General features: G+C 45.4%; 2 protein-coding genes across 10 annotated transcripts in view; both read left to right on the forward strand.

Annotated features, from left to right (window-relative positions):
• CLIP1 (CAP-Gly domain containing linker protein 1) overlaps positions 1–6,877 on the forward strand; it is a 128,710-nt gene extending 121,833 nt beyond the window's left edge. For all 8 annotated transcript variants that reach the window (XM_085859716.1, XM_085859723.1, XM_085859722.1 and 5 more), the window contains 2 exons: positions 1,280–1,392; positions 5,217–6,877. In XM_085859716.1, coding sequence (XP_085715842.1) covers positions 1,280–1,392; positions 5,217–5,525 — 422 coding nt within the window. In that variant the 3' untranslated portion in view covers positions 5,526–6,877. The remainder of the gene's footprint in view (positions 1–1,279; positions 1,393–5,216) is intronic.
• Positions 6,878–9,978: 3,101 nt separating this feature from the next.
• Positions 9,979–26,454, forward strand: part of LOC147011176 (tripartite motif-containing protein 16-like) — a 37,282-nt gene continuing 20,806 nt past the window's right edge. The window contains exons 1-2 of one of the 2 annotated variants that reach the window (XR_015052113.1): positions 9,979–10,331; positions 24,693–24,864. Coding sequence is in view for 1 of the 2 variants with exons in the window: in XM_085858677.1 (XP_085714803.1) it covers positions 9,990–10,331; positions 24,693–24,864 (514 nt within the window). In the remaining variant the exon portion in view is untranslated. The remainder of the gene's footprint in view (positions 10,332–24,692; positions 24,865–26,454) is intronic. The other variant, XM_085858677.1, reaches the window with a different exon arrangement.

Genomic DNA, 26,454 nt, shown 5'->3' on the forward strand with positions numbered 1-26,454 from the left:
TTTGAACTCAGGACCCTAGGATCCAAAGCCTGCCACCCTAACCATTGAGCCAACATCAGGCATACCATTGAGAGATGGGGCCAAAAACGATATAGTACTGTATAGCATGATATTTCAAAAATGTTTTGGGCCCGATACGTACTTCTCGTGTATCAGGCATTACGTGGCGGAGGGACGCGCTCTACCCAGTACCCTTCTAGTTGTTGAAAGTGTATGTCGATGTGCCAAAGCAGAATGGTCGTTTGAACAAGTGGTTAAAGCCACTTTTTCACTCCATTGGTGTGGGTTCGATTCCCATGACTGTTCAAATCAACAAGTGGACAAGTGAATGGTTGTCATCTCCACGCAATCCTGACAAAATCTCAGAAATAGGGAAATAGGACACAGAGTCACCGGATGTGTTTGATTTTCCTTTTTGGAAATGCCATGTCAGGTGGTAAATCGTGGCACGCACACACACACACACAGCTCAGAAGGCACATCAACAGATTGTATTGATATAACACCAAAAGTTGTAGAATCGAGGCTTGTATTAGTGCAATGGCCACTTCGTACTGAACAAATGACAACAAATCATATCTTAACAATTTCAGTTTGTGTAAATCATATATTCCGCTTCTCATGGGATGCCGACCTGCACTGCTGTGTGTGAAGGTTCCATGACATGAATATCAATGCGAGAACCGAGGGTCTACCGAATCCAAAACCAAAATATAGAGAGAACCAATAAATTAAATGGTCTCCTTGTGTGAATGTGCCCACCATAGTGTGGTTGAGATCCGCTCACTGCAAGACGAATAAATGATTTGATCTTCCTTCTTCGTTGTTTATGAATACGGAGGAGGGGAAAGATCTCCCCAGGATGACGACAGTCATGATGGACCTTAAAAATACCTTTCTTGCTTTAACTTCTTCGTGTTGTTGTATTTTCTTTCAGTGTGACTCTTTATCTCTGCCATAAATGATCTGATGACCTGATAACCTGATTATTGCACGTTATCATCATTTATCATGATTTCTGAGAATCTCATCAATCGTAGACTGTTTGTGGGGTGTTTGTGCCGCATTCTCTTTGTCTAGTTGATGAATTGGGATGAATTGAAGTTATCCATGAAATTCCAAGAAGAAATCATTTTCGAAGCATCATCAAATTGTCGCGTCTCGTTTTTCAGTTTGATTAAAGAAAACATAATTGTTTTACTTTAAGTGATCGAGACTGGAATTTCAGTAATTTTTCTTTTTTTTGTTTGTTTGTTTTTGCCTTTCTCTTCCTGGACAGATATCATCCCTGAATTCCATCATTGTGAGTCTGCAGAACAAAAACGAAGACCTCAAAACCAAAATGGAAGAGTTGATGCAAGCTTCCTTTCGGGGCAATGGGGGCAGTCCAGTGTGAGTAGATGTCTCTCCTTGCTGTGGGAAGATCATTTCGAAAAACAGAACACTCTTTACTAAATAAGGGAAACCCAGCATATCGTGAATAGCATTGTAACGGTCGTGGGCTCGAATAACCCCAGACAGCACGATGAGCCATTAAACGACCACGGTCGCCTTCCATACCGTTAACTTCGGGTAGGCTCCCAGGTCCAAAGTCGTGTTACCGTTAAAGGTGAGGTTACCGTAATGAACGGGTGTCGTGCCTGCGATTGCGTGAGAGGTCTTAATTGATTGGCTGAGGCGTACCAAGTCACGTGCTGTGATCTTGTATACAGCCCAATGTCTTGATCAATCAATCAATCAATCAATCGGTCGGTCACCATAAGTCACCGTCGGGACAAACAGGATGAGTCAAGACAGCATTAGGTTTCAAGCATGTAATAATATAATAATGGCACGCATTTAAATTACAGGTCAGAGAGCATATTATATGTACAGGCAAAAAGATATTTACAAAGCAAAGAGACATTCCTATTACCCCCTATGTGCACATAACTACCCTCAGATAATCGAATCAATCAGTGCCTATAGAAAGTGTACACCCCCATTTCAGATGTTTTTTTTCACCTTTTGTTGCCTTTTAGCCTTGAGTTGAATCACATGAAATCAGACTTTTCCCACCTTCAAATTTACACATCGTAACAGACAACTTCCGAATGAAAAAAACAAATTCTACAGATTTCAGAAAATTAATTAAAAATACAAAACGACAATACCTTGGTTGGATAAGTGTCCCACCCTCCTTATAATAACAATTGTAAATTAACTCAGGTGTAAGCAATCAGCTTCAAAATCACACACCGAGTTAATTGGCCTCCACCTGTGTTAAATTGCAGTGATTCTTATTATTTCAGAATGAAATTAGCTGTTCCTGTGGGTTCCCTGTGTTGGGTAGTGCATTTCACAGCAAAGACTCGACCATGAGTACTAAGGAGCTTTCAAAAGACCTCCGGGATAAAGTTATGGAAAGGCACAGATCAAGGAGGAGGAGGAGGAGGAGGAGGAGGAGGAGGAGGAGATTGGGACCATACACTGTACAGAACGTTGGTGCTGCCTAAGCAGTCTCCTTGGCTATTGGGCACAATCCTGGACGGGTCACCACTCCGACACAGGATACCAGCAAGCTGGCACTCATTCTGCCGACCTCGGAAGGATGACAGGCAGAGTCAATCCCACCTGGTATTAATTCAACAGCCGAGTGAGATTTGAACTCGGGACCCTAAGCCCACCACTCTAACCATTAAGCCAACACCAGGCATTCAGATCAGAGGATGGGTATAAAAATATTCAAAAGGCCTTCAATATCCCTTGGAGCACAATCATGACAATCATTAAGAAGTGGAAGGCGTACGGTATCACCAAAACCCTGCCTAGATCAGGCTGTCCCTCCAAACTGAATGACCAAGCAAGAATGAGGCTGACCAGAGAGGTCACCAAGAGGCCAATGACAACTTTGAAAGAGCTACGACATGGCTTTATGGCAGAGACTGGTCACTGTGTGCATGACAACAATATCCCAAGCACTCCACAAGTCTGGCCTGTCGAGTAGGGTGGCAAGAAGGAAGCCATCACTCAAAAAAGCCCACCTTGAGTCCTGTTTGAGGTATGCAAAAAACCACTCTGGAGATTCTGAAGCCATGTGGCAAAAGGTTTAGTGGTCTGATGAAACCGAGATGGAACATTTTTGCCTAAATGCAAAACATTACGTTTGGCGCAAACCCAACACAGCAAATCACCCAAAGAACACCATCCCGACTGTGAAGCAGGTTGGTAGCAGCATCATGTTATGGGGATGTTTCTCATCAGCAGCAACTGGGGGGCTTGTTGGGATCGAAGGGAAAATGGATGGAGCAAAATACAGAAAAATCCGAGAGGAAAACCTGCTGCCCTCTGCATCGACAAGAAAGCTGAAATTGGGACGGAAGTTCATTTTTCAACACGACAACGACCCGAAGCACACAGCCAAAGCTACACTGGGGTGGATAAGGAACATAAAGGTAAATGTCCTTGAGTGGCCCAGTCAGAGCCCTGACCTGAATCCAATTGAAAATCTGTGGCATGACTTGAAGATTGCTGTCAATCAACACTCCCCACGCAACTTCACTGAACTTGAACAGTTTTGGAGAGAACAATGGGCAAGTATTGCCTAATCAAGGTGTGCAAAGCTAGTAGAGACGTATCCCAACAGACTCGCAGCTGTAATTGTTGTCAAAGGTGTTTCCACCAAGTATTAACTCAGGGGGAGGAGGGGGGCAGGGGGGTGGGGACGTGACACACCCAACCAAGATATTCTAGTTTTGTATTTTTTATTAATCTTGTGAAATTTGTATAATTTGTTTTCCACTTGAAAGTTGTGGGTTACGATGTGTAAATGAAGGTTAAAAAAAAGTCTGATTTAACGCAATTTAATTCCAGGCTAAAGGGCAACAAAAGGTGAAAATTTCCAAAGGGGGTGTAGACTTTCGATAAGCACTGTATGAGCCCAGCACTCATCTGAGACGAGAAGAGATAGATACGAGAGAGAGAGAGAGAGAGAGAGAGAGAGAGAGAGAGAGAGAGAGAGAGAGAGAGAGAGAGAGAGAGAGAGAGAGAGAGAGAGAGATAGATAGATAGATAGATAGATAGATAGATAGATAGATAGATAGATATAGAGAGAGATAGAGAGATATGAGATATTGTTCACACCCCACCCCACCTGGTGACAGCTCGGATGGGCCAACACAGCCTGATTGTCATTGACACAATGTCTCTGGTCCTTCAAGGGCTAACGAGGGAGTGAAGGGAGGATGCGAAGGCGTTTCAGATCATGTGAAAAGAACATCTTTCGAACACATACGCAACATCTCGTATCAAGAGAAAGCGATGAAATTAATGTTGAGGAGTCTGTTTGGATAGAAATTAGGTATTTATAAAAAAAATATGAAAACTCTTCTGCACTGATTTTATCTCTACCTTTTTATCATCTTAAACATCTCTATCAAATCACCTCCAAGCCTGGTGTTGGCTTCATGGTTTAGGTGGCTGGCTTAAGATCTTAGGGTCTTGAGTTTGAGCCCCTGTCTCTACCCGTTAAATAACATTAGGTGGGTTGACTCAGCCTGTCATCCTTCTGAGGTCGGTAAAATGAGTACAAGCTTTCTGGTAACAGGAGTGCTGCATCAGCAGCCCAGCACCAGGTGGGCCACCACCTGCATACAAAACAAAGAAAAAAAATTCACCTCCTTTGTGATGTATGAAGTGCCGTCTCCTTCGGCCTCTCCGCAAAGCTTGGTCCAGCTCGGCATGGAAACAATCTTGTCGCTCTATGCTGCTTAAAAAGTTTTCTTTTGATTTGATATGATCTCTAAAAATTTCACCACCTTGGTGAATTCTTCATTCCTTTTCATTTCTCTTCCATTGTACTTCTCCTTTGTTTATGAATCGTCTGACAACCAGTGTGGAAGTTGCGGGCTAACAGTTAAGCATCCTTCTTTATGGAGTATGCAACGGATGCCAAAGAAGCTTCGTTCTGCTTGTCTATCATTTCTGTTCGATGTACGCAATTCCTCGTGAAAATAGGAGCAGAGAGGTTCTTAGATATAGAATAAAATAATATTTTTTTACGAATGGGATATGGGATGGAGGACAAGCCTTTTTCTTTGTGGTATACATTATTTGACATACTTTCCTTAATTTGCTGACTTACAAAATTTGGTCGCCACCATGTTGTTTTTGTTGCCTTTGTACATCATATACCAATGAGAATTTTATTGTCACCTTTGTCCTGCCTTCCTCTTTAGCAAAACTCCGGAGAAACAAACATTTTGCGACCTGTGCGGTGTCTTCATCCCGCACGAGACGGGTCAATGCCAAGAGCTCCCGCCACCTTCCCGGTCAGCTTCGCCCCTCCGGAACAACCAAAGATGCCGCACTCCTCGGCGACGGCCTCCCCGGCCGTACTGCGAGGTCTGCGAGGTGTTCGGCCACTGGACAACAGAATGCGAAGACGACCCGACATTTTGAGTTTCACTGCTAGGCCTGCTTGCCCCCAGGCCATGTCACCACAAATCACGCACTTACCTTTCAGTCCGGCATTCTATCGGCCCTAGTGTTTCGGGCCAAAAAAAACAGGCTCTTTTGATGTTTAAACGAGAATGGAGAAAGCATGCTCACAAGCTTCGAGGTAAAGTAAAGATTAACTTGTAAGGCACAATTGGCTGAAGGCCAAAAAGTCTCATGAGAACTAAATGTTGCTAATGCACTAATTTGTATGCATGTCCAGTTCAGGCAGGAGGTAAAACATGATGGACCAACATTCCATATATTATAACATTTTGAATGCACAATGATTGAATTCTGGCTGTGGACAGCTCATCATTTTGTCCTGATTGCCTGTCCAGGTAACTTAAATGAAACTTCTCATTTCTTTGGAATAATTGCTTTTTTGAATTTGAGAGAGAGACAGACAGAGAGAGACAGAGAGAGAAACAGAAAGACTGCAAGTTTTAGAGGACCAGTCATCAGCCCTGATAACTCCAGACGACACGCCGAGTTGTTGAACGACCACAATCACATTTCGTACCGGTAACCTCGTGCCGGCTTCCAGGTCCAAAGCCGTGTTACCGTTACAGGTGAGGTTACCGTTACAAACGGGTATCGTGCCTGCAGTCACGTGACAGATCTTAATTGATTGGCCAAGTGGTACCAAGTTACATGCTGCAATCTTATCTACAACCTCTTGATCAATTGATCGTTCAGTTGCCGTGTGCCACCGTCGGGACAAACAGGTGGCTTATGGCCTGACAATAAGTAGTAATGACAATATGTCGGGGGTCGGGGGGGGGGGGAATGATTTTATCAGTCTAACATTTGTTCTGAATACGAGTTATTTATATGCATCATTGGAGATTTGTGAAATGCCCGAAACATTGAAGGTTGTTGGGCAAATACTGATAGATGAAGAAATGAGATATACCGACATCAATGTCATCGTAAGACGTCGCACAACTCGGTTGAAAAGTCATTGAAGGTCGTGCAACTGTGTTAGCATTACGCTTAGGGTTACGGTTAGGGTTACGGCATTACATAATAACCTTGAACTCTCCTTTGGTACAAGCTGAGCCACAGGACAGTCAGAAAACCTGCGAGGAATAATAATTTATAACAGAAAACAATCCGTTGGAAGACGCTGTGATGACTAATGCAACATAAGAATTTGGGAAACACAAATATAAATCCCTAAAGTTTGGCTGATCTGGACAAGAGTACTTGTTTTGTAACTCGGAACCCAGAAGCTAAATTGTACAGAGTGCATGAGAGTTAGTGCCGTCGAGTGTTTTACATGTCACAAACTTTTTCCTGTGCTATGGAAGTCACACTATATAATTTGTGCTTAATTTGCATCATGAAAATGTAATAAGAGTAATTGGAGTTCATTAAAATCCTACTATACTGTATATAATTTGAGAAGTGTTTGTTTGTTTGACTTCTATGCACTCCTGAACCACTGAACGGAATGAGTTGAAATCTACTGGTTGTATTTGGGAGATGCATGGGAATGTTTTAGGTGGTTCTGGGGAGAAAAAAAAAATTCATAGTCCTGGGCCTTCAGGGGGTATGATCACTTCTCTCTGTGTTAATGTGTACCATGTGGCGCAGCTCCTGGTGGGGTTGGGTATTACAAGTTGTTACCTACATAATTCGGGGGGGAATTAACCCATCCGTACGGATGGGTTATTCGTGAGTGCTTAACAATTTACATCATCATCTGTACGTCCATTCTACAATTTCTGTCCAGGCTTATATCCTCTTATATCTCTGCCTGAATTGGTCATGAACCCGTTTCCCCTTTCTTTTGTGCCCTCTTCCACAATATAGATCCCATACTTTATGTATGTCTACAAAGCAGCGAAGAAATTGTACAGCTCGTAGTCAAGGCTAAGACGGAACATAGACCACACTTAAGCTGTCCAGAATACAGAAATCAATTAACATTGCATCCATGTTCAACTTCTTCGTTTGGATGCAGCACAAGCCTGCGGGGTAGCATCATTGGCCGAGGGGGGCAGCTGTGCCGCTGTGCCATCATTATCCAGGGTACCGACGAAAACTCACCCACTCTCTGCGAAGGACACTGTTGACGCTGTTGGATCTTTAACGTCCACCAACAAATTCTGGCAGAGGGGACACCCGTTTAATGTCCATCCGAGGGACAGCACACACATTGATGATTCACCCTGCCTGTGAAACACTGGGATGACAGTTTTTATAGCTGGGTTGGGATTGAAACCCAGGCTCGACAGCTGAGAGGTGAGTGTGTGTGTGTGTGTGTGTGTGTGTGTGTGTGTGCCGTTCGTGCCTGAGCCATCCTGCGGCCCTGTGAAGATAACGATCTGATGTCACAGTTACTGCCATGGCGATATTAGGGTCTTCATAAACAATAGGGATCGGAGATTGGTGATGAACTCGATCCACACCAGACGGTGATTTCGAAGAGTGCAGTGATTCTTCTTCATGGTCTCATTCATCATTCATGGTCTCATTCATTCATTCATGGACCATCATCATGGTCTCATTCATGGTCTTCATGGTTCATGGTAAAGCTTTTCTCAACCCCCAAAACCTGTTGTTCTGTTTATTCATCATCCCATTCATATGAACACAGCAATCTTCAGAGAAAATTATTTCATCTGCACTGAGATCTTCATTTCCAGGAGCTCAGAAAAGTAATTACAAACTCCATACTGTTATCTTCTGTTATCATTTTCATTCAGTGCCTCGAAAAGCTGGATTTTGTAATGAAACATCGCAAGGTCTTCCTTCGGTATAAAGATCATACACTGCTCGATTTAAAATTGCCGCATTATTTTTAATACCTTAAAAAAATTAAATAAACAAACTTTGGCTCAGAAACAATCAAAGGAAAGTTTGAATTTACTCATAACTGTATTACGAAGAAAGTCTCAGCATTAGCAAATGTTGACCTTTTTTATGGTCCACCCTATGAAAAAGCATGCACATCATTCAAAGATATATGAGAATACGTCTGTTACGTACGTACTACTGTACTGACTGTGCATGAATATGAGGTGTGCACAAATAAATAAACAAACTTTGGCTCGGAGACAATCAAAGGAAAGTTTGAATTTACTCATAACTATATTACAAAGAAAGTCTTGGCATTAGCAAATGTTTACCTTTTTTATGGTCCACCCTATGAAAAAGCATGCACATCATTCAAAGATATATGAGAATACGTCTGTTACGTACGTACTACTGTACTGACTGTGCATGAATATGAGGTGTGCACAAATAAATAAACAAACTTTGGCTCGGAAACAATCAAAGGAAAGTTTGAATTTACTCATAACTGTATTCTGAAGAAAGTCTTGGCTTTAGCAAATGTTGACCTTTTTTATGGTCCACCCTATGAAAAAGCATGCACACCATTCAAAGATATATGAGAATACGTCTGTTACGTCCGTAGTACTGTACTGGCTGTGCATGAATATGAGGTGTGCACAAATAAATAAACAAGAAAAAGACGTCGTCATGCAGAGCACGATACTTGCAAAATCCACCGCCTCTCTCCAAAGGTTGCCATGGATACATCAAATTGTCAATTTCATTTTAAATGATTAAAATTAACAATGTTCATCAAAGCTCAGGTCGATCGGATGAAATCTGATTATTTTTCAGATTTAAATTGATGATTTTAATCCAGTGATGGACTACGCCGAATTGAAATCATCAATTTAAATCTGGCCCATTAACTTGAAAGTTGAAGAGGATATAAATCGATGATTTTAGAAGTTTGACCTCAAGTTGACCTTTGACCTTTCGATCTGAAAAATCGTTGGTTTCCCAATTGAGTGACGCAATATGCAAATCCCGTTCAAATTTCAAGTCAATCTGATAGAAAGATGACGATTTTCGAAATTTGACCTAAAGATGACCTTTGACCTTTGACCTCAAAAACAATAGGCTTCTCAGTTGAGACTCCCTCTACAACTTGGCAAAGTTTCATGACGATTGGTTTTAAATTGTGATCTGTAGGCACCAGACAGACAGACAGACAGACAGACAGACAGTAAGGGGTGAGAACATATAACCTCCGCTCACCTTCGGTGGTGGAGGTAATAATTGAACGTTGTGCGTGGGTTGTGGAGAGGATAAGGTGTCTATAAATAAATAATTCATGGTGGCATGTAGGTGGTGGTGATTGTTCAAAGTTGTGTTCAGTATTGGCAGAGATGGTAAAAAAAATAATAACAATAAAAAAATAATGGTTACCAAAAGCATAAACGACCATCACCGCCACTACCACTACTACCACTACTACAAACAACAACAACAACTTTTTATAAATCGTTTCCCAAGCCATTGATGGTCATTACGTATAATAAATAATAAATGGTACTCGGACGGTGACGTGTTCATCGTTCATTCCATTGATTAAAAAAAAAAATATCCGCGTGACGTTTCACTCCGACCAATCATCGATAACTTCCGCATATGGTGTGGCCCCGCCCATCGCGGAAATGAAACTCAAAAGAGGAACATTCCTGCGCGTCATGGATCACGTGTCACGGATCACGTGGAGCTCGGAGAGTCGGTTGGAGATAATGTCGCGACCAGCGCTGTCAGACAGCGAGTACCAAGAACTGGAGAGAGAGTTCAGCTGCTCCCTGTGTGTGGAATTTTTTAACGATCCCGTGACGTCATGTTGCGGTCACACGTTTTGTCGCGTGTGCCTGGATCGTGTGTCGCAAAGCGCTCGGGCCGCGAAATGTCCGATCTGTCGCAAGACCTTGAACTCGAACGTCCGTCTCTGTCGGAACGTGCTGCTCGTGAACGTCATGACATTACTGGGTTTCAACAATGCTGATGGAACCGACTCTCCTGACGGAAACCGAGTAAGCTGGAGAAGGGACCCGACGTGGTGAAATATACAATTGCTAACTAGTGAAAGTTATATTAGTTAAGACGCAACAGGTTTTTTCAGGTTGACATGACATTCAACCTGTTGTGACTCGGAATCAGGATGTGTGTGTGTGTGTGTGTGTGTGTGTGTGTGTGTGTGTGTGTGTGTGTGTGTGTGTGTGTGTGTGTGTGTGTGTGTGTGTGTGTGTGTGTGTGTGTGTGTGTGTGTGTGTAAATGTGGGACTTGTAATTGCAAAACTTGTCCTATATTTGCTACAAATAATAAAATTTAATTTATTCACTTGTTGCAAATGCAATATGTTGGTGAAACATCGAGAGATGGAACAATGAATGCGCACAGGAGCGGCACGACAAACCCAGATACAACTACTGCTTGTCCACTACTCATCACTTTACACATGGATATTGTAAAAAAAAAAATGCGAGCTTCTGTGCTCAGGTTGCAGAAAAGATGATCAGTTATGGTGGTAAAAATGAATGTGATGGAGGATACAACAATCGCACAATTCTGTACGTGTCGAGAACTTTTCTGGATTAAATAATTTAACAACTGATTACCCATTTGGATTAAAGGAAGGAATTGATGACATACTGGCCAAAACATAATCGGCTCTTGTTTTAACACCTCACCACGAGACCCTCAAGGGACACAGAGGACATAGTTACAGACACACCAGGTAAATGAGTCGTGAGATCTTCACCAATCAAATATCTGTAGATTCGGCCAAACAAAGAAAAAAATAATAATAATACCAGTTGATCGTACCCACCCGCTCCCTTTTTTTGAATCCGCCTCATTTTTTTATTATTATGATTTGTTATTTTGTCAAACATCCCGAAAAAATATCGCACCCATGTGCGAACGAAGCCCTGGAGTGAAGTGGCTTCACCGCTTAAAAAATATCCCCGTGGGGGACCGACGGTTACTTCCCCAACAGGCGGGAGGTGACATTACTATCCCGATGCAAAATAATCAATAAAACAAAAAAAGAAATTACACGACAAACTTAACAGAAGTAGAATTAAGATCAATCCTTTATAGACTTCATACAACACCATATAAATTACTCATAAGCGAGAAGACCGTTAGTTCCAGATAAACACCATAAATTACCATTCATACACTGGATCCCAAAAATGTACAAAAACCCTTGGAAGATGATGTTCATCATCGCAAGTAGAGAATGCAGATTGAAAACATTGTCAAGTAAGATTACAGGGGTGATGAAACTAATTTATAAAAAAATATTTTTTTTAACTACCATGTAAAGGCGAGGTTGTATTCTGGGATGAAGAAATTCTGGATCATTGATAATTCCAAATCTAAAATCGACAGCATCCACAACATTCATAACAAGGGAAAGGCTAAATGTCGATCAACTCATGATTTTTCCACATTATACACAAACATTCCGCATGACAAGCTCATAATCGCATTGGACAGAATGGTAGATAAAACATTTGCAGGAGGTGATAAAGTATACATTAAAGTCTCTCAAAAAAGAGTAAACTGGTCGGTAAAGGAAAATCAATATTCATGGAGTTTTCAAAAAAAATAACTTAAAGAAAGTATTTGATTTCTCCAAAACAAGTTTCTTTACATTTGACAACAAGATACTCCAGCAGAAAGTGGGGATACCTATGGGTTCAGATCTGGCCCCTTTCTTTGTAAATTTATTCCTGCACATGTGCGAGTCTGATTGGGTCCAGAACATGTGCAGGAATGAACGAACAACTGCATGAAGGTGTGGAAATATCTTAAGATTAATTGATGATTTACTCGAAATTAATGATGGGTTTATAGTTGATCAGCTTCAGGATGTTATATATCCAAAAAAACTCGAACTGAAAAGGAAAACCAAACTCACACTTCAATTTCTTTTTTGGAATACTTTTTTGAAATAAGTTATTCCATGGTGCTGTTACAGGAGAAACAATTACCTCTGCCACCGGAGGTTATCTTTTTTACCCCTGTCTGCCTGTTGGGTCGTCGATCAAGTCGAAAAAAAAAATTCCATAAATTTTTTTTTTGAGATTTTTTTTTTCTTCCCTTATTATCAGTATTTCCGTTGATATGTCTGTCTGTCTGTCTGTCCCTCTATTTGGTCCAGTGCTCCGTTAATACAATGGCAATTTCGATGAAACTTTAAGATCATTGGCATCTCCCGCAATGAAGCTGAGTCTTTGGGCCTCTCACTCAATCACCGCAGGTTGGTCGGTGGTCTTTCTGTCTTCTACCGACTCCTCTCCAGCCTTGCCCCCCCTGCTCTCTCTGCGATTTGTCCCAACCACATTTCCACAGGGCGCTCAAGGTCCGCCAACAACCCCCTTCTGGTAAAACTACCAAAATCACGAATCACTGCTCATCTTCACTCTTTCATTCCTCTTTTTTCCCGCCTTTGGAATAAACTTCCTCACTCTATTCTTTCCCATTCTTCCCTCCAGGCTTTCAAAACAGCTGTTCACCACCACCTCTTATCTTCCCCCATCCAAATCCTCGATCTTTTCTACCCCCGATAATCCACCCAAGCCCACTTCCTTCAATTCTCCTGCTTTCCTTCCTGAAAGTCCCTGTAATGTCCATCTTCTCTTCGCCATGTTCCCCGTCCCATCCCCATCCCTCTCCCTTCCACAGTTCACCTAATGTGTCTGTTCCCCACTGTTTTGTCCCTTCCACTCCCGCCCCTCTTGTCTCATGCCTCCTTGCTGTGAGTTGTGTGTTAGCTCTCATACGAGCCTCGACCAAGGTATACAAAAAAAAAAAAATAAAAAAAAACTTGGTTGGGAGGTTCATACCATGACCTAGTTGTGTGCAAATGAGAACCGTTGCTATGGACCCATCCGTTGCCTAGCAACATGACTGAAATGTTTGAAAAATCAGAAAAAAAATATTTTTTCGAAAATCAAAAATCGGGCCACGAGCGACTGTGGGCAGTACATTCAGCCATATTGTCAAAAATTTCCAGCCGGATCCTATGAAAACTGTTGGAGAAGATAGACTTTGAATGAACCCTGGTCGAAAACAATAAAAAAACGAAGTTCGTTATATCTCAGAGACTGTGAGTCAGATATACATAAAACTGGTATGGTAGGTTCATGGTATGTCCTAGTTATGTGTGAGAAAGAACCGTTGCTATGGACCCCTCCGTGGCCTAGCAACGGCCTAAAAACCTCTAAATGTGGGGGTATTTTAACGAAAAAACAATCTGCAGCATTAACCCTTGAAGCTAGAATCATGAATTTCCTTGTGCTTAATCCTCAGGTCATTCCCCCATCGAACGGGCCCATCACGTCAGGTTCTATTGGGTAGTCGACTACCCATGTCCGCCTACCGGCTTGTCTTTTTGTTTGTCTGTTTGTTTGTTTGTGAACAAAATGTCTCAAAAAGCTGTGGATGGATTTGAACAATTTGGTGGAGTTGGGGTATGTGACACGGACGAAATGATTAGATTTTGGTGAAGAGCCGGATCCGGATCTGGATCTGAGAATTTTAAGTGTTTCTTCATCATTGAGTGAAAGGGCTAAAAATGACACATAGCAGGATATCTCAAAAAGTTATGGATGGATTCGGACGAAACTTGGTGGGTGAATTGGTTAGGTGACAAGAACAAGCCGATAAAATTTTTAGTTCAGGTGTGAAAATCATGAGGCATGCACGTGAAAATCGAGACCAAATCCATCAGCCCCTTTTTCAAACCAAGTCCAACGGGGGCTAATAATAAAACTAAGTACGTACATTACGTGTTTTTTCTCGCAATGGAATATATTCCCCAATAGCACTAACCTCATTGAAATTGACAATACCCCAGTGATGAGAGTTCATTCAACCAAATTTCTGAGTCATAATTGATGAGGGGATGGCAGGATGGCCTCGGGGTACACGCACTCGAACAAAAGCCGTTTAGCTTGAGTTTGAATCCCAACCGAAGTCATCCCAGTGTTTCACAGGCAGGGTGATTCATCGATGCTTGTGCTGTGCCTCGGTCGGACGTTAAACTGAGAGTCACGTCTGCCGGCATTAGTTGGTGGACGTTATAGACCCATCATCATCATCACATCAAAAAAAACGTACTCACCTGTCACATCTTGGATGCTATGGAGTCCGACCCCGAACTTACTGCCGGGTGTTGTTGGAAGGACTTCAACATAGCGCACTGCATCAGAGCTATCAAAGACTTGTTGGATGAAGTGAAAGCCTCCACCATCAACGTTTGCTGGCAAAACCTATGGCCAGAGGTTCAACGACTTCAGAGGTTTTCCTGACACCACGGAAGATGGGCAGAAAATTGGCGGGTTGTCACGGGAGATGTGAGGGGAAGGCTTTGACAATATGGAGCCTCACAAATTGAAAGAGCTCATCAATTCATATGGGGAAGAGCTGACTGAAGAGTTGGATGCCATCAAGGTTTCTGAGGAGGAGAAGGAGAAGGAGGAAGAGGTGGCGAGGCCCAACCTGACCGTCAAGTTCATGACTGAGATGCTGCAGGATATGAGGGCAGTCGCTGACATGTTGAAAAATGCCGACCCAGTGATGGAGCATTACCACCTGTTCAAGCGGGGTTTGGATGATGTTTTGCTCCCATACAAGGAGCTATACAGAAACCTGCAGCACTCAACAAAACAGCTGTCGATTACCCTTTTTTTTGTTTTTTTTTTGTTCTGGTCCCTCCACCTCAACACCATCATCACTCTCACCTGCATCCCCTTCGGTGTATGACTCATCAACACCCTCACCTGCGTCCTCTTCAGAGGAGTTCACTGGATTCTAACTCTATCAGCATTATCATCATCACATCAAAAGATATGTCTTATCTTAAAATTTGGACAGTACCTGCTGTTATTGTTTTTGTTTTTTTTTTAATTTGTAAGAATCTTTAATGAAACTGTAATCGTATGCATTCGTGTGCAGAAAAATTTAAATTTCCCCTTTTGAATCATGAACCAGTGGGAACCTATCCTCCTTTTTCTCATTGAAACCATGCCCCGACATTCACGGATTCGAAATTTGCGGAATTTTTCAGGAACGTATCCTTCACGTATGTCAGGGTCTTACTGTATTTCTAAAACGAGCAAGGTACCTGTGCTATGCACAGGTGGGAGACCACAATCTCAACAAAAATGTTTTGAGACATTTTATGAAAACTCCCACCCACTTTAGGACATGTACAGGGACCCCAGAAGTTGCACAGAAAATTTGATGTGGCTGGTTCCAAAACTGTGGGAGTAGTTCTATGGAAAATTAATGTACCTTTCATGATTATGATGATGAAGCTGATAACAATGACTAAGGTGATGGTGTTGGCTGGAGAGGTGGGATTGGTTCTTATGTGCCACGATGAAGGAAATGGGTTATTACAGAAAAATGTCAAAAGTCTCAAGCGTGGGATGATGTTGATGATGTTGACACACAGAAAATGATGTTGATGGAAAAGTCCAAACATGGAAAATGGTGAATGTCGAACTCCTGAGTGTGTCTACATGCGGACAATTTAATTCACTGCAAAACTTCGAGATAGACTGAATTCCTCGTATTTCCCCCCATCTTTGGGAGAAAGATTGGTGACGTACAGGTGGAAACACAAAATCTCAAATGAATTGAAATATTACCAAACCAGTGAATGTTTGAGGTCAGGTGAGGTGGAGGAGCATGTACTGGAGCAGCGCGTCACTGCATCCAATTTCCCTCGGTACTCCAGGGGCCTCCGTCTGGCCAACGCCCAGGCCGATGCCTGGCCCATTTTCCAATCTCCTTCAGATGCTGATCAAACTGCTGCACCCACGAGGCATGTGGCCGGCCCGTTGGCCTCCTCCACTCACTAGGCTCCCTCATTGAGAGAATCTGCTGAGTAGGATCAGCGTCAGAAAAATGAGCCACATGTCCAAACAGCTGCAGCTGATGCTCATGATTATAGAGGTAACAAATCTCATCTGAGTCTCTCTCAGCAACTGCTCGTTGGACACAAAGTATGACCAGCGATAGCTTTGGATTCTCTGAAGAGACCTGATACCACAGTCTCCATCTCGGATCCTTTGTCAGAGTCCAAGTCTCACATCTGTAGAGCAAGACTGGAAGCACCAAGGAATTGAAGACTTGAACTTTCATCCTCCTGCATAGATACTGATGATGCTACACCCCATGATCCAGTTAATCCATAACTCCCCAGGCCAGACCCAAAAGTCTATTGACCTCTGACTCACAGCCAGCAGAGACATGAATATCACTGCCAAGGTAAGTGAATCTCTCCGTGACCTCGACATCTTCACCACAAATGGGTACAGACAAGAGAGCAGCATTGAAGATGTTATTGAAAGCCTGGATCTTAGTTTGGACTCGAGGAAATCTGTAATCCCAGTGGCTGCAACTCCTCGTTCTGCACCTCGAGGGCTCTGATAAGGGTATCTAACGTCTCCGCAAAGATGACTGCATCATCTGGGAAATGAAGGTCAGATATCTTGACATTCCCCAACGATGCACGGTACCTTGATCTCTCTGACATACTCTCCAGAATTCAGTTCATACAAATGTTGAAAACTGTTGGGGGGCAGTACATACCCCTGACAAACTCCAGTAAAAAAGTGGAAATACGTCGGAGATGGAACCACCACACCTCACAGCACTCACAGTACCAGAGTATATTTCCGACATCAGATTGATCAGTTTTGGTTGTACCCCATGAAGACAAAGAATCCTCCAGAGGGCATCCCGATTCACTGAATCGAACGCTTTGCAGAGATCATCATCATAGGCTGCAAGCAGCCCCTGCCAAAATTCTCGTCTGTTCGGTGAGGACCAGAAGAGCAAGGATACGGTCAGTCGTTGACCTCTGATGTAAAGCCCGACTCTGGGCACTGGTGCTCAAGCAGATGCTGGCGAACCCGATCAAGAATGATCTGGGAAAAGACCTTGCACAGCACTGAGAGCAGCGTCACCCCTCAGTAGTTGTTGCAGTTCTGGCAATCACCCTTCCCTTTCCAGAGAGGGACAACAAGGCCCCTTTTCCAGTCAGTTGGGATGATGCCTGTGCTCCAAACAGAGCACGGGACTACATGCAATGATGCGAGGACAGCATTTCCACCAGCCTTGAGAAGTTCAGCATGGATGCCACAGATCCCAGGAACTTTACACTCTTTCAAATGGTTCATGACAGCCTGTATTTCCACAAACGAAGGCAGTTCACAGTTGATTGGAAGGTTAGCAATGGGGAGAGTTATAATCCTGATATCCATCTCAACAGCTGATGGGTCAGCTTGGTACAGCCACTCAAAGTAACCAGCCCAGCTGGCCTTCACTGTGGATTCCTCTGTCAAGAGCCCACCACCCTCTGCTCTAACTGCAGTGCACCGAGCGACAGGCTTGGAGGAACGCAATGTGTGAATTCCTCTGCAAGCAGGCCAAGAATCACTCATCTACAGGTGATGCTCAACTCCCTCATAGAATCCTCGCATGAAGGCCTCCTGTCCGCCCTTAGCACACGTACCATTTTAGCCCTCAGCTCCCTCACCAACTCAGCTCCACCATTAAGCCTGGCCCCTTGATTCTGGCCAATGGTATCCAGTGTCCCTTGGGAGACAAAGTTCCTCTTTGCCTGGTGGTGGGGTCTGTGCTGTATCACGTGATTGGGTTTTCGTGTATCATGACTCGCCCGCTAGGGGTGGCGTTGATGTACATCCGGTCGGGCAATAAAGCGGAGTTACTGCTACGCTCTCGCCCTCCATGTTCTGCTGCGCCTCGGACACCACAATTGGCGACGAGGATGGTTGATCGATGAGTCACGGCGCATGGACAGGTGCCCGTTTTCGTCGGAGACGACTTCGAATTGTTTTCAGAACAGTTGGGGTGCTATTTCCACGCGAATGATGTTGTCGACGAGAGCAAACAAGTCGATCTTGCTCGCCTCGCTATCGGCGGAACATTATCGACAACTGAGTGATTTGGTGGCACCGGACAAGCCCAGTGATGACGGGCTGTCGTTTCGGGACATTGTGCAGAAGATGAAAGCACACATGGCGCCGGAGAAGTCATGACAGCTGGCTCGATTCCAGTTTGATCGCCTCGCGAAAGGTACAAAGGAGCGCGTCGCTGATTTCGTGGCGCGAGTGAAGCATTCTTCCGTGGCCTGCAAGTTCACGGCAGAGGAGTGTCCAGCTCGGCTCAGAGATCGTTTTATTTCTGATTTGTGAGATGCGAAAATGGTTTCGGCGGTTCTACGGCTGAAGGGTGACGCCATTACATTTACCTCGGCGGTCGACACTGCTACAGCTGTCGAGCAGACTCTCGGAGATGTTCGGGCTATCACCGGCCGCGGCATGCCGAATGGCCCGGGGGCCCACGCGGTGGCGCGAGCGCCCCGGGACGCACGCATGACCTTTGGTGCGGGCCGGGGCCAGACGTCGCCACGCGGCCGCACGAGCGGCGAGGTGACCCCACGGACGTGTTTGGGATGCGGAGGTCGACACCTGCACTGTGTGTGCCCGTTTCAAAGCACCGTGTGTTTACGTTGTCACAAGGTGGGTCATCTGAAGCGTGTGTGCCGAGGGGCGTTGGCCACCGTTAAGGTCATGGACGGCGATGTACGAGGCGACCCGGTGCGGAACCAGCAGCCGTTGATGGGCCTGTTTTCAATTGGTTCTGCGGTGGCATGCCCGATGACGGTGGAAGTCGAAGTGAACAACACGCCGATCACGTTTCAGGTTGATACGGGAGCGGCGGTGTCGATCATCGGAGAACAGACCGCGCGTAGACTCAACGACCTGAAGCTTATCAGGTCCGACCTCACACTGTTCACGTACACCCGCGAGAAGATAATGCCAGTCGGGATGGCAGACGTGTCTGTGCGGTACCAAGGCCAGGTCGCCGCGCTTCCGTTGTATGTCGTGCGGGGAGGGGTCCGTCTCTCCTAGGCCGAGACTGGCTGACCCACATCAGGCGAGACTGGGCCGCCGTTCACCTTGTGCAACCCGTGCCGAGCCGATGGGAGGATCAGTTGGAGAAGATGCTTCAAAGACATCAAGGTTTGTTTTGTGACGACCTTGGGAAACTCAAGGGCGTGGAGGCAAAGCTCTTCCTGAAGGAGGGGGTGGTTCCTCGTTTTTGTAAACCATGACTGGTGCCGTATGCTCTGCGGGACAAGGTCAAGAGTGAACTGGATAGGCTGGAGGCCTGTGCAGTGATCGAACGGGTGTTGTACTCAGATTGGGCCACCCCGGTCGTCACGGTGCTGAAACGGAATGGAGACGTCCGATTGTGCAGGGACTTCAAATCCACGGTTAACCCGGGGCTCAGCGTGGAGCAATATCCACTGCCGTCAATCGATGAGTTGTATGCACGATTGGCGGGGAGTCAATACTTCACGAAGCTAGACCTGCGTGATGCATATTTTCACCTGCCGATGGATCCCGGGAGTAGCGACCTTTTGACAATCAACACATGTCAAGGGCTCTATAGATATACCCGACTCTGTTTTGGGATTGCTTCGGCCCCCGCCTTGTGGCAGAAAGCCATGGATCAGGTTTGCATTGACTTGCCCGCTCAAACCTACCTGGACGATGTGCTCATTGCGGGGAAAACGGTGGACGAGCATCTTGCGAACATTGCCCAAGTGCTGACGAAGCTAGAAGCGTGCGGCCTGCGCTTGAACAGGGACAAGTGCGCGTTCTTCAAGCAGCGCTTGGAATATCTTGGGCACATCATCATGCCGGAGGGGCTGTTGAAAGGCCCTCGGAAGGTGGAGGCGATTCAGCACATGCCACCGCCTCGCGACAAGACGCAGCTGCGCTCGTTCATTGGTATGGCCCAGTATTACCAAAGGTTCGTGCGCGGGCTCAGCTCACAGCTTGCGCCGTTAACACGGTTGCTCAGGAAGGACGAGCGCTGGGCCTGGGGGCCTGCACACCAGGCGGCGTTCGACCGCGTCAAGCGGCTGCTCAGAGGATACGGTCTTCGTGCACTACGAGCCTGCCCGTCCACTCTTATTGCCATGCGACAGCTCTGCATATGGCATTGGGGCAGTGCTCTCCCACAGGATGGACGATGGTTCCGAGTGGCCTGTTTGTTTTGCATCCCGGACCCTGTCCGCCGCAGAGCGGGAATATGCCCAGATCGAGCGCGATGCTCTCAGCCTCGTCTGGGGTGTGTGGAGGTTTCATCAATACCTGCTGGGGCAGCATTTCACTTTGCAGACGGATCACAAACCACTTCAATTCATCCAGAAACCTGAACGCGGGGTACCGGTGGTAGCGGCCGCGGAGATACAGCGGTGGTGTCTGTTTCTTGCTGCTTACGATTACGATATTCAGTTCCGGAGCACCGAAAAGCATGCGAACTGCGACGGGCTCTCGCGCTTGCCTTGCGCAGAGGCTCCAGCTGCGTCTGAGTCGGCCGACCGGGTTGATGTGTTCGCGCTGGGCCAGGTCCAAAGCGGGCCGATCACGGCCAAACAGGTCGCGGTGGAATCGGCTCATGATCCAGTTCTCGCCCGTGTCGTCCAGGCGATTTCTACGGGGAATTGGAGCGATCTACCTTCAACACCGGCATTTCAGCCTTTCGCGTCGCGCGCATCGGAGATGTGGTTGGTCCAACGGTGCATTATGTGGGGAATGAGAGCGGTGATTCCACCGAAGTTCAGGCAGTGGTGTTTGGAAGAACTGCATTTCAGTCACCTTGGCGTCGTGAAGACCAAGAGTCTTGCTCGTAGCCTGTTGTGGTGGCCGGGGTTGGACATAGACATTGAGCAGTTGGTTAAGCATTGCACCACGTGTTAAACAGATGCTGATAACCCACGTCGAGCTTCAGAACTATAGCCTACCCCAGACAGGGCCTGGCAGAGGGTCCATGTGGATTTTGCGGGGCCGGTTCATGGCAAAATGTTTTTGATTGTGATCGATGCATTCTCTAAATGGCCGTAGGTTGGAGTGATGCAGCATACATCAGCAAACATTACAGTAGAAAAACTGTGGACGATCTTTGCTAATAAAGGATTACCTGAGGTTCTGGTCTCTATTAACGGTCCGCAGTTCATCGCAGGTGTATTTGATGAGTTTATGCGTCAGAATGATATTCCACATCTAAGGTCCGCACCGTATCATCCTGCGACGAATGGGCAGGCGGAGTCGTTTGTTAAGATGTTGAAACGGGCTTTGCGCGGGGGGGGGGGGGGGTGTTGAACCTGTGCAGATGGTGGTCGATGTCTTTTTGCTCCAATACAGGAACGCGATTCATCCTATCACGGGCGATTCTCCTGCCATTCGTCTCTGGATGGGCATTGCGGTCCAGACTGGATTTGCTGCGACCTGGAGGGTCGGTGAGTGGGGCGGTGTCGCGCCCGACGCTGCTGCCCGGTTTTGATGTGGGACAGCGGGTAATGGTGCACGATTATTTCCACGGTTCCAAATGGGTGCCGGCTGTGGTCTCTGTGGTGCTGGACTGATGGTGGGGAGGTGTGGAAGCGGCACGTGGACCAAATGCATGTTTGCTGTTCAGAGTCACCCCCCCCTCCCCCCGTGCCGAGCGATGTGGGACCCCCACCTGTGATGTCGCCATGGCCAGACGCGTCAACGCCCGTGGGGTGTTCACCTGATTCAGTCCTGCTCGAGGACGACGCGCAAGCTTGTCGGCCGGGGGCGGTTGTTGTTGCGGATGGGGCAAGTCTGGCGAGGGTGTCGACTCGACCTAGCTGGGAGGCGTCTGAGCTTGGGCCATCTGGCGTCGCTGCCGGTCCGAGGCTGGTCAGGAGACGGCCGTGGTACTTGAAGGATTTTGACTGTTGATTGGTTTCGTTTGGTCATGTTATAATTGTCATTTCATAATTTGAATTGTCATTTTACGAGGGGAAGAGTGTACTGCATCACGTGATTGGGTTTTCGTGTATCATGACTCGCCGCAAGGGGTGGCATTGATGTACTTCCGGTCAGGCAATAAAGCGGAGTTACTGCTACGCTCTCGCCCTCAATGTTCTGCTGCGCCTCGGACACCACAGGGTCCAAGACATCTGCCGGCAACATCAAGGATGGTGATCTTGAAGGCACTCCACAACTCTGCAGGATTCCCCACAACACCGAGACACCCCCCTCCCAAAATCTCCACTCAGCCTGTTTGCAAACTCCTCAGCTACCCTCTTATCCCTGAGCTTGTCAACATCCAACCAAGGCTGGGATGGTACCACTCTCTGGATTTAAGCTGCAACTTCAAAGTTGCTACAACAAACCTGTGGCTGGTATTGAGGTAGACCCTGCAGTTCTGAATCCTCCAGCAGCCATTTCGGAGCAAAAGGTCAATCTTCCTTGCCACATCACCAGCGTTTGAATACCAAGTCCACCGTGGAGCTTGTGGCACTGAAACCATGAACCAGCCACCCTAAGTCCACGACTTCTTGCAAAATCAAGCAACTTGGTGCTATTCTGGTTCACAGCTACAGACCTATGGGGACCAACGCATGTCTCATAGCCATCCCTATCAGTGCCAGTTGATGCATTGAAATCCCCCAAGACTAGAAGAGTATCTCGTCTGGGGCACAGGTAGACCACAGATTCAAGAGCGTGGCATATAATGCATCCTTCACGGTGAAATCACTCACTTCTGTCGGAGCATACACAGAGACCAGTGAAATGACACCCAAGGAGTGACAAATCCTCACTCATAATATGCTCGGTCACTAGTGTTGCCTCAATTATCATGGGAGTCAGTTTATTGGACACAGCTACAGCAACCCCTTGGGTATGGTAACCATCAGAGCAACCAGACCAATAGTAGGTGTAACCACCCGCCATGATCTCACCACGATCTGATCTCCGAACCTCAGAGAGTGCTGTAATACCAATGTCCAAACGCTGGAGCTCAGACGATAGCAGAGACAATTGATCATCTTCTCTTGGGGATGGGACATTTGAGGCTTTCCCGAATCCCGTCATCAGGTGAGCTGTCCTGCGAAGGGCAGCCGCACAGGAGGTCCTCCCATGGAGTGGTTGTTCAGTTCTCTTTTGCATTTTATTTTTTCATGTGCTTTGCAGAGTGAAGTGCTTCATGGTGGCCAGAGTGCAAATCCTGTCACCAACTTCCGAGAAAAGGTTACCCACTGCAGGAGGGTAACACAGTTGGGCACCAAATATGGATGGCCATTGTTCTCACAAGGAGCTCCTCCGCCCTTTGACAGGTGTTCATGTTTTTAATCCTGCTGGGTATCCATATCCACACACCATCCTCACCAGGAAACCTGGTGGGGGAGACGGTTTACTTGCTGCCAACCCGACCATGACAGATAGATAGTCCTGCTTTTTTATTTAGATTAAAAAACCATATGTGTAAACATCCTCAAAAATTATTTTCTGGACAAAAATAATGCTGAAAGTCCGTCCGTTTTTCTATACATTTATGGTTGACGACGACTTTCCTGAAAAATTGTAAGCTTCACTTTCAACACACTGATTTCTCCGCATGTGGTTTGCTGTATTTTTTTCACACCACTCAAATCAACTGCCAAACCCGAACAATCAAACGTTTTCGGGGTAAAAAATCGCCTTCCTCTCGTATTTCTGAAAATGTAACTTGTCTATTTTTCCATTTGATATCAAGTAAATTTTGAAGATTTTTGTTTTTATTAAGGTGTGAATGCAAAAACTGTGGCTCTATTATCGAGGTAAACAAAAATAGTAGTTACGGTTATTTATAACAAATCAACAACCGATTAAATAACTCATGGTCCAGATGTAGTGACTTCACTATTTTCTGCCATGACACCCTCCAGGTTACCGATGCACTCACTGGAGTGCCCCTAGGTGGACACATGACTCACAATGAAAGACAGGTACAAAACCCCCTTGAAGTATAGGTATTAATTTAAGTCAAATATTCACTGAAAAGTTCATCTTTTTAAGAGATCGACAGACCAATATAATCATTCTTGATGGATGGACTTCTATATCATTTCCCTCAACAGAGAAGTTAACCATAGTAGTTACTACCCTTCCCATACTGAAGTGAACATGCCACCAATCAATAATAGTGGAAAAAAGGAGAACTCAGAGTGTGCTGTTGACATCACATCCACGTGTTGATCGATCACTGCTATGTTTTTACATTTACATAAGCACAAATAAATTCACTAATTTTTTTTTTTTTTTTTTTTTTTGCCACTTTACATACACTTTTAGCACAGGACTCGGACTCGGGACAGCTGGACTTGGACTCGGACTGCTTGGACTGGGACCACAACACTGATTGCTGGAAAGTGATGTTGATGTAGTGCGGGCATGAAAGGCCAAATGACCTCTTCTAATGTTAAAGTTCCTTGTAACTGAACTGCTCAGCTGAAACATTTATATTTGTTTGAACCTGGCAGAATGTTGTGGTGACGGGTGCTGCGGCGATGGGCGCTGCGGCGACGAGCGCGGTGGTGATGAGCCCGGTGGTGATGAGCCCGGTGGCGATGGACACTGTGAATGCAATACTGATGGAATGGTTGTCAACATCAGCAGTTTGGATCTCAACAATACAACAATTACGTCGATTATGTAAGTACAATATTTTAAGTTGGTGTGCTAACAGTTGTTGCTCTTAATTCTCATCTTTCCTTCAATTTACCTGTTATTGTTAACGTGATAATTTTGGTTCTTTTAAATGGTGGTTAATTCACTAAACCAGTCTGCATGCCAAGGTTGTGCCACTTGTTCCATTTGATAATAATTTGGTCACACTGGTGGTTGAATCTGAGATTGAAAATGAAAATGAATTTAAAATAATAGATTAAATAAATAATTGAGAATGAAGAGAGGCGAGGATGATACACAATGGAATAATCACTTGTTCTCTTCGCTTAACTTAACCGACGACAGAATCATACGTGGAACAAAAGACACAAAAGAAGAGACAGATGGGGAGGTAAAGGTGGGTAAAGGTAAACTTCCTTTTGAGGGCCAAGGGTGCTGGCTTGAGGGTGTGCCGGCTGGTTGCTCAAGCTGGAGTCTTACTGGCTCGTGCTGATTTGAGCCCCCTGCGCCGCAACCTCCCATCCTGGCCATTCTCCTTCCACGCCCTGAGAGTGCAGACAGTGAAGTGTTCTTCTTTTTGACGACTCCTGTTGCCGTGAACTGAACTATACTCTCTCATGGGCTGTATGCTCTTCACTTCTGCGACTCCTTAAATAGTCACGGGCCTGAGGTCAGACATGCCACTGATGGGCGTAACACGCGCAACCTTGCTTTATTATCTTGCCAAAACGAAGTTTTTGCAAGATATGTTAGTCAGCTTGTATGTTTTTTTTGTTTGTTTGTTTGTCTGTAATCACGCATAAAAAATTCTGCAGAGCACAGTTATCATTGGAAATTTTTGTAACTTCGCATATCAGAGGCCTATAGAGGTCCCTTTCAGCGCATAAAAATTTGAAGGTAAAGGTCAAAGGTCAAGGTCACTTTGTCGCAAATCAGGGGAGTCGAGGAAACCCTTATTTTTTGAGTAATTTTGATCGGATCGTCTTCAAACTTCACGGGAATATAGTTCATGGTCTGGTGCTCAGCTGATAAATTTTTGGTGGCGATTGGCCTTGACCTTCATAGTTAGCGCCTGAGGTCAAACATATTTGACCCCAAGGTCAAATTTTCAAGTTTTAGGAACCATATCGTGTAGTACCTCAAATTGAACACCTCGATGAGTGCTTTCTACATATGTCAAGCTTGAGACATTATGATGTCATTTTGTGACGTTATCAGGCAAACGCATATTTTTCATCGTTACTCTGGAGAACGATTCTCATCGGAATCTCTCGTAGGCAGATATTCCTCAAGGAGTCGCTCCTGGTGGATAGCAGCTTTGTTCACCTCAGTGTGACCTTAAAGAAGTCACACGTGGTCACCTTTTGGCAAGATACGGGTCACCCTGCGGGTGACATTGGTTTATTTTGTTACAATGTCGAGGCTTGTGGAGGAACAAAAATGTAGAACGGATAAGGACGTAACAGAACAAAAGGAACAGTAGAAAGAGGAGGGAGAAACACCAACAGCAGGACAAAATAAATGGAGACTTAGAAATAATGGATATACGGAAGAATGAGTGCGAAGGGAGGATAATATGGATACAGCTGCAAACTGTTATGAAGGAAAAATGGG

The sequence above is a fragment of the Eptatretus burgeri genome, chromosome 16 (assembly GCF_056783735.1).
Source record: "Eptatretus burgeri isolate ZD-2024b chromosome 16, Ebu_testis_v1, whole genome shotgun sequence".
Classification (NCBI taxonomy): Eukaryota; Metazoa; Chordata; class Myxini; order Myxiniformes; family Myxinidae; genus Eptatretus; species Eptatretus burgeri.